Consider the following 15,206-nt stretch of genomic DNA (forward strand, 5'->3'; position numbering starts at 1 on the left):
TATGTCAAATATTACAAACTTTAAGGTTCTTTTGAAATTACAATACTAAACTCAGTTCACTTTTGCTTAGCCTTCACAGTTGTTGATCACATAGCATGGTCATCCACTCACAGCTTAAAAAAATACAGGGAGCATCGGAGAGAATGGGTAAAGTAAAATTTTGATGTTTTTAAAAATAGCACCTAAATCTATGAAAATTGATTTGATTTATTGTTTGTATGGGAGGGAGAGGGTGGTTGGCACTGGAAGGGAGGGGGTGGATATTGGGGAAATAGCATGCACCATGTAAAACGATGTTAGATACCATATAGGCCAAAATTTTAAGTGTTACTACTGCAGTTTAAATGCAAGTCTGTTTCAGAAGAGGCAGGACCATACAGTGGCAGTGTTGGGATTTACAGTGGGCCTAGCTTTTTCTCCCTACAGATTGAAGGGGATTTTGAGAATAGTAGCTTTTGAGTAGTTTGGACAGAAGTCGCCTTTTTAGAGTGACCTGTCCATATTCCCTGAGTGAAGTTGCTTTGGTAGCACCTCAGGTTCCATTAATGTTACTGAGGAACATTGTTTAAGAGGAACAACGTGCGTTCTAGTTTTTATTGTACACCTGTGACTTAGTTGTTCCCAAATATGGGTTAGGATTCATGAAGCCCTTGAGGGGGTTGAGGAACAGAGAGAGGTTACTCTGAAGTTAGTTGTTTGGTAGAAAAAATAGAAATTTTGGTGCTTCCTTTAAAATAAAGAACACTTTTTCTTTCAAAGTTCTAAATCAAGGTTTTAATCTCAATCCTTACCATTATGGTTATCTACAGAGCCTAATTAATTAGCATCATGGAGGTTATAGAGAAGAGAGTCTGCCATATTTTTATGGGTAGGGCATTTTGTTGTAAATTGTGTTAACTTGATCTAATCTCTGCCTCATTATTTTTAAGCTTTTTCTTTGTTTACACATGTAAAATCTGGGGGAAGAAATTAAAGAAACAAGATTTTACCCTGAAAATAATCTTGCTATTGCCCTACATGAAACCATTTGCCAAAGCCAGATATGATTTCCCAAACCTTCTTGCCTTCCTTTGTCAAAGATGGTATGCCAGTTTGGAATGCTCTTCTTTGCCCATTCTTTTGGTCTAAGTCCTATCTTTCCTTCAAATAATGGCTTCTATCTATTGCACAAAGCCTCCTCTAACCTCTTCAGTCCTTGTGGTCATTGTAGTCTTAGAATTCCTGAAGTACTACTGTTTGATAGTATTCCATCCATTATAAACATTCATTTGGCACTTGGATCATGCCCCCTTTTGTTGTTACTGTATTTAAATACCCTCTTTTCTCTAGGAAAGTGATGGGCTCCTTGAGGGTAGAGAGCTTGTCTTAATTAAATGCCTCTTTGTAAACCCATTGCCCGGCACAGAGGATATCTTCAGGAGTCGGCTTGATTCTTTGGTTTGGATCCAGTATTAGTGTAATGGGGCAGTTGTTTAACTTAGGTTATTTTTATAGTGAATACATACCCAGAAACCCCAAAGATAAAGTATATTTGAAGTACATTTGATTAATAAAATAATTTCTTGTAAGGAGATTTGGTTCATATTTGTTCCTTGTTAATTACAGCCCCTCTCCCCAACTTTGTTTTTCAGTGAGTGCTGTTTTACCTAGTTTCTTTTGAAAAACATGGTTTGGGCCAGATATATTGACAGAAATCAAAATTGCTAGTATTTTTATTTTAAAATTCTTTGATTAGTCAGATGATACTTTCATGGTATAAGCCCAAATAAATTTATTAAATACTACATGGTAATATAGCCAAATTATCTTAGAATGTTAACCTTAAGGTCTCTTAAGTGAAATTTTAAAAATAGCAATAGACAGATACTCAGTTGCTAATCCTTTTCATTTTTTATCTCAAATTATTAGGAATTTTATTATTTCTTTGTTTATAAAGATTACTGTGCAGGCTGATGTTTGATAACTGTGTTTATTGTGTTTGCTGCAGTTATCAAATAGAGCAGACATTTATATGCAGTGAAGATTAATTAAAAATACTTTTTGGTGTTTATAGAAACTGATACTTTTTTTTAGTATTCCCAAACTCATTTGGGATAATCTTGTTTAATTCATATTTGAAACTGTTTACATTTTATCTGATAGCAGTGTCTTCAAGGCACATATGTTAATATTGGATTTATGTTGTGATTTCTTACAAAATGCTTAACTAGTAAAACTTCTAAAATCTTAATTTTACTCTAAAGCTTGGCTTGAAATATTCTTGAGCCATTAGTTTGACAAAGCACTGAAACGATACTGCTGTTGCATTACTGAAAAGCTTAGATAATTGTGGCAGGGGACTTCTAGAAGTTTTTTTCCTCTTCAAAAATTTATGTTTAAATTTCTTAGCATAATTTGAGTACAGATTTAAGGTAAAATATTTTTTTCTTACATGTGAGGAAGCAAAAAGCCTCATGGCTTTTGGCATTGCCATTCTGATGTGAGCTCATCAGAGTACCAGTCTGACATGAGCTTAAGGCCCTGATCAGTCTTGATGAAATTTGCTTTATAAAAAATTTTTTTCTAAAACCCAGTTGGCCCAGGGACCACTTTACAGAGCTCCAGCCTTGGACTTTTAGCTACGATCAGTCATATTCTTCTCCAGGGTTTATACTTGTTAAGTCAAAACACAGAAAACACCCCCCCACCAGCCCTGATTTTGTTCACTTTTGTTTTCATATACAAGAATCTTTACAGTCAACATGTACTTCTAGATGCTGTATTGAAATTGCTGGCAGAGTCTATTCTATACAAACTGAACAATCTGGCCCCTTGTTTTATTTGTAAAGGTTCAATGTATCTATGCCTGCCTACTTCAATCTGCAAGGGAGTGTCAGAAAGGCCCCGCATTCGCCGAGCCGTGAGTTATCACTAACTTTTCAGATGTGTTAATGAATGTGGAACAAAAAGCAGTTGTGTTTAAAAGGAAAAAAGGACCATCAAAATAACCTTTATTATAGTAGCAGGCGTGAACACTAAATGAATTACTCCAAATTGTGGTGTCAAAAATAACATACTTTAACTAGAGACTAGCCTCTAGAAAACCTATTGTTGAACTGCTCTGAAGCTGTTTTAGCGATAAGTTACTGTTCTTAACATTTTATAAACCATGATTGCAAATTATGTGTTCTTTAAGTCTTTTTAACCAAGTTAAAACAATCTGAACAAAATCTTCCTCACCTAAAAATGATAGTATTTAATTGACTTTGAGTTAAGCTCTTTAAAATAATACCATGTGAAAGGGGTAAAGTTTTAACCTTTTTTGTTACTCACATGTGAAAAACAAACAATTGAATCTCTTCATCGATGAAAGTTTTAGTACAGTGTTATTTACAGTCTGTTTTGGTACCAACAGTTCTTGCTTCAGTAATTCACCAGTAGGTTTTCATTCATCAATGACTATGTCAATATAAGGCTAAAAATAAAACACTTTCATTTCCTAGGGCTTAATCAGTCTCCTTAGAGGAAACCATCCTTAAGAGTTACCCCTTCCCAAAGAGATTTGAAGCAAAAAAAATCGTAACTAACATCTATTTTTTTGTTGTTGTTATTAGAGATAGTTACCTTTCTTTTTCTTAGATTTTTTCAAGTTTTGAGTAGATAGGCATGTTTGACTAGCAGGTCGGAAGCTTCTGTTGCCTAGGAGGTGTATTGTGTTAAATGAAGACAGAATAAATTTAAATGTACCCACTTTGGCCATTTATAGCACAGACTACCTAAAACTTGGGAGGTATGGAACCTTTGGAGCCATTAAGTTAAATGTTTCATTTAGGCAATGTGCCTTTGTTTGACTGGTGTGTAAGTCCTTCTTCCAGGTTTGTACACTCTTAAACACGTCATTCTACCCTCTCTAACTCCTCCCAGCAGCAAAAGGGAGACACTTCAGCTGGAACAAAATAGTGGAAGAAATGGCGTCTGGGGTTCAGTGGGGATTCGCAGTGTGTATGCAATGATTGCAAGATTACTTTTTATGTTTTTCAATTAATGTAAATAATTACAGAATAAATCAGTGCTTAGTGTCAACATAGGGAACATCGTATACCAATAGAAATTCTCCTAGTGGGTCTGCTGCAAGTCGTTTAACCTCTTGGGTCCTCAGTTTTCTCATCTTCAGTATAAAGGAGTTGGACTCAATAATCTTTAAGGTCCATTCCTGCTCTAAATCCTGTGCTTTTCTGAAGTACTCTGTTTAACAGAATGCATTGCTTTCCCACTTTGACTGTTTGAATTACATGTGCAGTACACGTACTGCAACTGCATGTTGTCTAAAATAGTTTTTCTGTAGGATATTATATAAACTAACCCCTCTTGAGGTGATTTATAAATGTGTGTATATAGCCACACATAAAAAGCTAGTGTTAGTAGGGCTCTCAGAAAATACATATTTTCCAAATGTCTAACCTTGAATGTTATTAACTTTCCTCTATTACAGGAGACACTACTCGTCAACGAATCAAATTCAGTGATGACAGAGTATGCAAGAGTCACCTTCTCAACTGTTGCCCCCATGATGTCCTGTCTGGAACTGTATGTATTTATTAAATCTATTGTTTTATTGTTGGTATACTACAAAAACAAACTACTTGATAAAGTCTTAGTTTTGTGTCAAATTACTATGCAGTGATTTTTTTAAAAAAACACTTGTTAGCAGAGAAATTTACATCCATTATATTCAGGTTGATTATTTAGTTCTGCAATAATGGGATTCCTCACAGAAATTATTGCTATTTTACTTTATAATATTTGCCATTCTTTAGAGCATTTATTTGGAACAAAGAGGCAGTTATAATACAGCAGTTACATTTTTAGTTTAGAAATAATGTAAATGATTTTTTAAATTGTTTGCTTCAGTGTTGAGCATAGTAGACTTTTATCCAAAACAGTTTACATTTTCATTAAGATTTCTGCACATTTGTATTGTAGAAATTATTGTGAAGCAGTATGTTGGTAATTAAATTCACAGTAAAGTTTGTGAGTAGTATTGTTGGTTAAAACTCACTTACTATTTTGCTTACTCCTGATAATACATAAAGCTCACTTAATTTATATTCTACATCTAGTGATGTTAGTTTACCTTAAAGTATTATTATTTTTAATTTGGTGGATAAATCACATGATCATGGACCTTTAGAAAAAAGGATTTGGTTACCTGGGTTTTGGATTTGATTGAAATGATACTTTCAAGAGCGCCTGGTCACAGGGATAGCAGAGGAGGGCTGGTAGGGCCTAAATATTTAGCTGACTTTTGTCATTTTTCTAAAATGAAAGGATTTCATACTTCATTTGCAGAAGCAGTGAGGTCCCTTAATTAAAGATGTCTAAATGAATGGTTTCTTCTGCTGTAAGACGTGGGATGTTAGTTCCCTGATGAGGGATGAGACCCACATTCCCTGCAGTGGAAATGTGGAGTCTTCATGAGTGGTGTCTTTTTGATAGGAGGAGTAAAATACCCCAAATGTACAGGTATCCAGGCATTTTTTATTAAAAAAAACAAAAACAAAAACCTGTCTTTTGGGGGCTTCCCTGATAGCCCAGTAGGTAAAGAATACACCTGCAGTTTAGGAGACCCAGTTTGATTCCTGGGTCAAGAAGATCCGCTGGAGAAGGGATAGGCTACCCACTCCAGTATTCTTGGGCTTCCCCTGTGGCTCAGGGGAAGAAATCTGCCTGCAATGTGGGAGACCTGGGTTCGATCCTTGGGTTGGGAAGATCCCCAGGAGAAGGGAAAGGCTACCCACTCCAGTATTCTGACTACCACTACCCACTTCAGTATTTTGGTCTTCCCTGTAGCTCAAACGGTAAAGAATCTGCCTGCAATGCAGGAGACCTGGTTTTGATCCCTGGGTCAGGAAGGGTCCTCTGAAGGGAATGGCAGTCCTCTCCAGTATTCTTGCCTGGAGAATCCCATGGACAGAGGAGCCTGGCGGGCTACAGTCCATGGGGTCCCAAAGAGGCGGACATGACTGAGTGGCTAACACTACTATACTTGTCTTTTTCCAGTAGGAAGGACCATTGAAACTATATTATATAAGTTAAAAGGAATAAAAGTGCTAACATTTAAAAAATATATAAATACTTATTTTTTTTTTAAGTATCAGTATATTACAAGGCAAGCATGCTGGTTTCTCAGTGCTTGAATTAGGACCGTGACAGATATCTCTATTAAACCTTTATATCTACTCTTTAGGATTTGCATAATTAAAATATTCTGCTCTGCTGTAATATGATTGAAATCTCTATTATCTGTAGTTATCTGTGGTGGTATTTGATTCTTCACATTTACTGTTTTAACACTTAATGATACTTAATGGATAAATTATCACTTCAAATGAATTTTGTGAACAAGATTAGTTGATAAGTGGCAGAATTTAAGTTTTTGGTACTTTAAAACCAGCAATAGCAAGACTGACGTATTATTACATTCTTCAGGTATGGCATTTAATAATTAAAAAATCTGACATCACGGTTGTTCTTTTGCATTTTATAATTATATAATTCAGTTACACTCATTTATTTCTATATTGGGTAAAACAATTTGTTGAGTATATGTTCCATAGTTAGCCTTAATGATAGTAAAGTGATTTATTCAAAATCATTCAGTTCTGTTGATTTAAAGTAAAACTGGGACCAAAACCAAATTTTCTGAGCTCTAGTTTTATTCACTATATCTTACACTCTGTAGGTAATACTTAATCCTTCATCATGTTGGTGTTAGACTTTCATTGTAAAATTCTTGCTGGTGGATTTATCTCTGTAATGTGCATCTTAAAATTGATGATAGAAAAATACTATTTTAATTTGTAACATTTTTCTTACAGTGAAGCTTAAAATTGATGTTTTGAATCACATGAAAAATAGCGAATGACCTTCGAAAGGCACTTGTTAGGAAAGTTCTTTATGAGACATATCTTCTTTATGTCAGCTTAATAGGCAAGAGATTGTCATTTATGTAAGGATGTAGTTAAGTTCTTATGAGCCTCTTAAGCAAAATTTTCAGGGCTGGCTCTAGAATTTTGTTAACAGTCCAAGGTTGCCTAGAGTGGTGAACTTAAGAACTTGAAACCACCCATGAGTGATTGTCTCATGACCCTTACTATAATACTAAAAAGGGCTGTTTATAGCACTTTATTCTATGTACATGTGGTTTTTAATTACAGAGCTCTGACTTCTTTAGCAACCAATCTCTGTAGGACTAATGCTTTTCTGGCACAGAATCTAATAGTTCACATCTCTCTATGTTGAAGATACTTTTTTGACCTGTTGGATCAAAGATGAAAAGAACCGAATTGTAACTGTTGATTTAATAGTGCTTTTTGTTTGTTTTATAACTGAAAGTTGCCTTTTAGTTTTCCAGATCTTGTTCCTCAGATCTGTCACTTCCAGCAGAATAGGACTCATCAGTGGTCTAGATTATTTAGCAGAAGATAATACAGAAATATATTTTCTGGCTTTTCTTTATTATTATTATAAAAAGGTTGAACTTTATACTGAGTACTTGGAGATAAAGGGTATGGTTTCTGAAAATATACTCATAACTGACAATTTGGAATATTTTTGAAATTCACTTTGATGAAAATGCCCCTGTAGCATTGTACTTTTCTTTAGTCTGGTACTTTGGTATAACTTTTTTATTTTTTTGGAGTATAGTTGATTTACAAAGTTGTATTAGTTTCAGGTATACAGCAGAGAGATTCAGTGTTTTACACACACACACAGTGTTTACACACACACACATACATACATACATACAAATATAGTTGTTTGTTTAGTCGCTAAGTCCATGTGACCCATGTTCTGTAGCCCGCCAGGCTCCTCTGTCCATGGGATTTCCCAGGCAAGAATACTGGAGTGGATTGCCATTTCCTTCTATTTCAAAAGCTTGGATTATTTTCGTATTCATCTAGAACTTTTTGTTTGTCTCACTCTTCATCCTTTGGTCCATTTAGTTGTCTCTTTATATTTGGCATGAATAAAGTAAACAGCACCCCCTTTCAGATTTAGGCAAAACAAAAAACCTAAGAGTTGTCATCGCCCCCTGCTCCCTCCCTCCACCAAAATAAACCACATTATTTCTGGTTCATATATTACCTAAGGAAAGATAAGGATATTGAAGTGCTTAAAAAAATCTTTGCATCTAGTTTCTAGTAACCTGAGGAAAAGGTATGTAATGGTAATAATTTACAGAAGGCATTAAATTTGAAGCAGGTGGCATCAGAGATTGAAACAAAGATCTGCAGGGATGGGAATGTATACTCATAATACATCTATCCTAAATTCAAAAATGGCCCCTACTAATTTTCTTACAGACTTCACTGTAGCATAATTTTAGTGTTGACAGGCCATCATGTCTTCTAGCTTAAGGCCATCGTTTTATATAGATAGAAAAATTAAGATTCAGAGAAATTGTCTTTCTCAGATGTCTCACAAATAATCATGGTATATTATACCACAAAGCAATCTTAGAGTTATTTTAATCCAAATGCTTCTTTAATGTTTTACGTTGTAAAGAGCTGATTTTGAGAAATACTTCAGTTCAGTTGCTCAGTCGTATCTGACTTTTTGCAACCTCACAGACTGCAGCACGCCAGGCTTCCCTGTCCATCACCAACTCCCAGAACTTGCTTAAACTCATGTCCATATAGTCATGCCATTCAGCCCTCTCATTCTCTGTTGTCCCCTTCTCTTCCTGCCTTCAATCTTTCCCAGCATCAGGGTCTTTTTCAGTGAGTCAGTTCTTTGCATCAGGTGGCCAAAGTATTGGAGCTTCAGCATCAGTCCTTCCAATGAATATTTGGACTGATTTCCTTTAGGATTGACTGGTTTGATTTCCTTGCAGTCCAAGGGACTCTCAAGAGTCTTCTACACCACATTTCAAAAGTATGCCTTCTTCGGTACTCGGCTTTCTTTATGGTCCAACTCCCATGTCCATACATGACTGCTGGGAAAACCATAGCTTTGACTAGACAGACGTTTGACAGCAAAGTAATGTCTCTGCCTTTTAATATGCTGTCTAGGTTGGTCATAACTTTTCTTCCAAGGAGCAAGCATCTTTTAATTTCATGGCTACAGTCACCATCTGCAGTGATTTTAGAGCCCAAGAAAATCAAGTCTGTCACTATTTCCATTATTTCCCCATCTGTTTGCCATGAAGTGATGGGACTGGATGCCATGATCTTTGTTTTCTGAATGTTGAGCTTTAAGCCAACTTTTTCACTCTCTTCCACTTTCATCAAAAGGCTCTTCAGTTCCTCTTTGTTTTCTGCCATAAGGGTGGTGTCATCTGCATAGCTGAGGTTGCTGATTATTTCTCTCGGCGATCTTGATTCCAGCTTGTGCTTCCTCCAGCCCGGCAATTTGCATGATGTACTCTGCATATAAGTTAAATAAGCAGGGTGACAATATACAGCCTTTATGTACTCCTTTCCCAATTTGGAACCAGTCTGTTGTTCCATGTCTGGTTCTGACTGTTGCTTCTTGACCTGCATACAGATTTCTCAGGAGACAGGTAAGGTGGTCTGGTATTCCCATCTCTTGAAGAATTTTCCATAGTTTGTTGTGGTCCACATAGTCAAAGACTTTGGTGTAGTCAATAAGGCAGAAGTAGATGTTTTTCTGAAACTCTCTGGCCTTTTCTATGGTCCAGTGGATGTTGGCTATTTGATCTCTGGTTCCTCTGCCTTTCCTAAATCCAGCTTGAACATCTGGAAGTTCTCAGTTCACGTACTATTGAAGCCTGGATTGGAGAATTTTGAGCTTTACTTTGCTAGCATGTGAGATGAGTGCAATTGTGCAGTAGTTTGAACATTCTTTGACATTGTCTTTCTTTGGGATTGGAATGAAAACTGACCTTTTCCAGTCTTGTGGCCACTGCTGAGTCTTCCAAATTTGCTGACATATTGAGTGCAGCACTTTAACAGCATCTTATTTTAGGACTTTAAATAGCTCAGCTGAAATTCCATCACCTCCACTAGCTTTGTTTGTAGTGATGCTTCCGAAGGCCCGCTTGACTTCGGACTCCAGGAGAAATACTTAGGGACAGGGATAGGGTAAAATTTTATCTGCCTCTTCGAAGTGATTGGGTGGGAGTACTGGTTGTCAAAAATCCTCAGTGTCCCCAGTAGGTTCTGGGTTTTATCCAAAATGAAATTTTTATTAATCAGAACTCCTTTATTGCTTCTCTCTCTTGAGACCTGGTTCAAGTCAGCTCCTTGAATACCTACAAACCTGAACTTAACAACTGCTGAAGTGTCTTTGATAGTACAAATTTAAAGGAGCCACGAAAGTTTAGAGAAGCAGTGATAAGAAATAAACCTGCACAAAATTTTCTTAGTCACTAAGTAGAATGTAAATTGCATAGTGAGAGCAGACACGTTTCGTTCAGTGCTGTGTCTCTAACATCTAGAATGGTGTTCTTCCCTTGTGTTAACATGAATAATCAATCACCCAAAAGTAGGACATGAAACAAGTGTTTTTCAGAACTAGCTTTAAGTTCAAAAATTGATGATTGTGGAAAAAAGTGTTAACCTTCTAATGGATAAGGAGTGTATCTTGATTTTGAATTACTTACCAAAACATGCCAGCAGTGGTTTCATATGCATATGTGAAAAAGTCTGTAGATAATTTAAACCTTCATAACCTTTTCTCTGGAAAGGGTTTGTTTTGGGACACTTAAACATTTTTAAGCAAGTGTTTTTAACATTAGGTTCCCTAGTGATCTAGTGATTAGGATTTAGCATTCTCACTGCCGTGGCCTGGATTCATTCCCTGGTCAAGGAACTGAGATATTCCTTAAGCTGCTGTGGCATGGCTAAAATAAAAAAAGAAGGAAAGCAAAATAAAAAACGGGCCCAGATTACTAGCTTGAAATTTTTTCCCCCTAATTTCTATGACCCCAGTTTCTAGAGCTTCCCAATTTGTGAAACTGCCAGATAACCCAGGTTTTTAGCAGAATTGGCTTTTGAGGTGTTCTTACACTATCAAACTTGCTGTTGGTATTTTAGTCTCGGTTTCTTACAAAAATTCCTTTAACAAGCAGTTCTAGAGAATGCCTTACATTAAAAATACATTTGAGGCCTAGGATATCAGAGGCACATTAAGAACTTCCCAGTGAATAATTTGATCTTTACTGCCAAACTTCAAAAACCTAGTCCTTTTTATGGCTGAGTAATACTCCATTGTATGTATGTAGCACAACTTCTTTATCCATTCATCTGCTGACGAACATCTAGGTTGCTTCCATGTCCTAGGTATTGTAAATAGTGCAGCTCTGAACACTGGGGTACATGTTCTTTTTCAGTTATGGTTTTCTCAGGGTATGTGCCCAGTAGTGGGATTGCTGGATCATATGATAGTTTAGCTTTTTAAGGAAACTGCGTACTATTCTCCATAGCGGCTGTATCAATTTACATTCAGGGAGTTCAACCCAGTACAGTGCCACAATCTAGGAGGGATAGGAGTGGGGAATGGCTGGGGAGGCTGAGGAGGGAGGGGGAGGGGTCATAAGTGTACTTGTGTCTGATTCACATTGTTGTATGGCGGAAGCCAACACAATATTGTAAAGCGTTATCCTGCAATTAAAAAAAGAAAAACCCAGTCCTGGGGACTTCCCTGGCAGTCCAGTGGTAAGGAATTCACCTTCAAATGCAGGGAGTGTTGGTTCAGTCCCTTGAGACCAAAAAATGAAAACATGAAACAGAAGTAATGCTGTAACAAATTCAAAAAAGACTTAAAATGGTCCACATTAGAAGAAAAAAAATTTGAAACCAAGTCTTGAATATAATTTGGAGTATTATTGACTTGGGATATGAATACCCTGAACTATTCAGCTTCAGGTGGTTCTGTCCTTAGGAAATAACCCTTTTCTATTGTTCTGAATAATCTTGTGGGCATTCATTTCATGTTCTTAAAATAAGTTAATATACTTTAGGCTTGTGGAAGTAGTCTTTCAGAAGGAGACCCTGAGACCATCTCTGGGTCTTGATCTACTTTAGTCTCTCTAGTTAAGATCAGTCAGCATTATTTGTCCATGACACTTGGATTAATGATTAAATACAAAAGTACATATATGTAAATACACATGCATCCATTGTGCTGATGTCCAGTCTTTGTAGATCAAATACAAGTTAATTTTACTTTTCATTTTTATTCTGTGCTACTGAATCAGTTTGAGGAAAAAATCTTTTGAAACTTAAATTTTAACTATATGTAAAAGAGTTGTATACTGAACTTCATAGACCCATATACCAGCTTCATAAGTATTTTACACACAGCTACCTTATTTCGTTTATAATTACTTAATGTCCTTTTCATCCTTTTGTTTGTTTTTTGAGGTAAATCTTAACATTTTGGACCTGTCATTTAGGATAACTCTTGAAACACTATAAAGTAGTAAAGACCAATAACTTCCAAGCAAAGAAGAATGAGGTCTGGAAGTCATTGTGCAAGCAGATTGTTTTTAATCCCCTGGCACTTGGTCAGTATCTTTCGCTGTCACGTTGGTTTTTCTTCTGGGGCGGGGCAGGGTGTTTTGTGGGTCTTAGTTCCCAGGGATTGAACCTGACCCTCCGCAGCTGCCAGGTAGTTCCCATAAGTTTGGTTTTCTGTACAATGGCTCTCGATAAATGTTTATTATTTGAAAACTAGGAATCATCACTCTGTCTCTGAACTCTTTAGGTCTTTTTTAGACGTAGGAACAGTTTTATAAAGTGCATTTTAACAAATCTGAAGTAGTGTGTTCTCTGAGGCTATTTATTGAGAAAGGTGGGATGGAGTTATAAATGCATTGTTCAGAAGATACAGGCTGTGAACACAGAGCAAACATATAATAATAGATGAAAACTTGAAACATATTTTTATTGTACAGGTAATAACTGCAGACATCAAGCAAAGTCATGAAATGTCTTATCACTGAAAATGTTTTTTTTAAATGTGATGCATTCTACCTTGATGTGCTGGTGGCAAGGTCAAATGACTTAGTATAATCCTTCCTTATTTAAGGGTAGTTACAAAGGAAACTTTTAAAAATATTTGGTGTTTTACTCTGATTTATATTGACTAAAACATCTTGGCTATATATTACCCCGTAGACTTTTTTTTGGTCTATAAAGTCAAAAAATATAAGCATATATGTTGATGTGTTTGTATAATGCAATTTGTAAAATATCCAAATTTAGGTAGATTTTTGTGTGTTCCTACCCCTTTGTAGTATTACAGTGTTTGGAACAATGAAGTTAAGCAGAGGAAGAAATAGAAAAGGGTGAGCAAGAGTATCAGATTAATGAGGGCTAGAAGGAAAATGTAAAGAAAATTCACAGTAAAAATGAACAGAAAATTCTTCTTCAAGAAATGAATTTTTTTTTTTTTTAATCTCTGGGAGTGTTGCTGATTGCTGAGATTAGTATTCATTCATTCATTCACTTAACAAATACATATTGAGGACCTGCTATGTGCCATATGCAAAAATGCTGGAGATACAGAAGTATATAGGGGTTTCTCTTTTAGTAATGGGAGCTTACCTTCTAAGTTTCTTTCACAGTCAAGTGTGAAAATAAATACTGTGATTTCAGAAATGTTGCAAGCACTGTGACAAAAATGGGTGGCTAGGTCTGGGACAGTGGGCAAGGGGCTGCTCTAACAGGACGACTGGAGAAAACATTTTGATGAGATGACATTTGAAGAGTTCTAAATGTGGAGAAAAGAAGCCAGTTATTCCTGAGAGGAAATAAATTTGGCATATGTTGCCTTCACTCAAAAACTTTTGGGAACTATTATGTATTAATATATGGTCAAAAATCTGAACATCTTTAGTTGGATCTGTCTCTTCCTTGAATAAATAAATCAGTTTGGTCTTCTGTTTGAACCAGACTGATTTTTTCATTGTTGTCTCACTGCTTTCCTTGCCCAGCATGTTCATTATTGCCTATCCCCCTTTCTGTGCCTGGAATAACCCTTTCTCTACAAATTTAAAATCCTGCCTAGGAAACTACATGTGATTGCTCTGAACCCCAGGGGAGTACCTGCCCTCCATATTACCGAGTGGTCACTTGTTTTATCTTGTTTATATATATCCTTTCTCTCCTTGATTAGATAGTCTTTGTGAGGCAAGGCCTTCTGTTTTAATTTTATCCCGTTATGTTTGCATATCTAAGATTAGAAATGGATAAGAAAATATTTTCTACTGTATTCATCAAAAAACATTCATTAAGAAATGGTAAACAAAGAACTTCAGTTTTCTTTATCCACTCAGGAAAAAGTGAACTTGGAGGAAGAACACTCAAGTGAGAATGGGCAGTTAATAAGTGGGGAAGTGGTGGAAAGGCAGGAGCTACTTGGTGCGCGTACTGTGGGCCCCATTCCTCTTCATTCACCACTCATGTTTGATTTGTTAGTTTTGAGTGCCAACATTGGAATTAGAAAAGAAAAACCTTAAAAAAATCGTGGCATAACTGAAACTCGTATCCAGGTTTTGTTATTTCAAGACTGTTTTCCATAGTTTATTCAGTTTTCTCTTGTTATTGAGCTGGGTCTTAAGGTAGGCACTGAACATGGATGGAAGAGTGAGATTTTATAAATGTGAGGAGGAGGAAGACAGTGAAAATGTAAAATGTGAAGATGTGAATGTCAAACTATAGATGTTTTGTGTTTTGGAAAATAGCATTGGCATTGGAACCATGAATGGAATGGTTCAGATGCTAGACTAAGGGTTTGTATTTGCTGTGCTCTCTGCCCTGCTGTAATGGTTTTGTTTTACTTTTTCTTTGGTTGGTATGTATTCCTTTTAGTACTTTACCAATATTGCTGTCCATTCTTATACTTCTTGCTGTCTGACAAGGATGTTCGTCCACCTAGTAGTGTGGTGTTAATGCTTCTGAAACAGGTTTTATCATGTCATATTTCTGTCCAAGTAGCCCAGCATTCTCTGCCCCCAGAGAAAGTTCTGCATGTGTTGATTCACATTCAGAATCTTCCACAATGTAGTCAGTCTGTAAGTAAGTCGTACTGCAGTCCTGAAGTTCCTGGAGAAAAGAGAAGTTCTGAGAGATTAAGTGAATTTCTCACAGTTAAATGGATAATGAGATATGGGATAATGAGGAAATGGGGTATTTTCTGAGTTCAGACCAGGTCAGTGCCTGGTCTGTCATATTTTATTTATTACTTCGGCAATATAG

At 36.3% G+C, this 15,206-nt stretch overlaps 1 protein-coding gene across 7 annotated transcripts in view; it reads left to right on the forward strand.

The window, feature by feature from the left end:
- The window catches only part of LUC7L2 (LUC7 like 2, pre-mRNA splicing factor), a 54,601-nt gene that overhangs the window by 10,226 nt on the left and 29,169 nt on the right, over positions 1-15,206 (forward strand). For 3 of the 7 annotated variants that reach the window (XM_061165897.1, XM_061165901.1, XM_061165900.1), the window contains one exon: positions 4,472-4,566. In XM_061165897.1, coding sequence (XP_061021880.1) covers positions 4,472-4,566 — 95 coding nt within the window. Of the gene's footprint in view, positions 1-70; positions 148-2,828; positions 2,900-4,471; positions 4,567-15,206 lie in introns of all 7 variants that reach the window. The other 4 variants (XM_061165895.1, XM_061165896.1, XM_061165898.1 and 1 more) reach the window with 3 other exon arrangements.

This window comes from Dama dama, chromosome 18, assembly GCF_033118175.1.
Source record: "Dama dama isolate Ldn47 chromosome 18, ASM3311817v1, whole genome shotgun sequence".
Classification (NCBI taxonomy): Eukaryota; Metazoa; Chordata; class Mammalia; order Artiodactyla; family Cervidae; genus Dama; species Dama dama.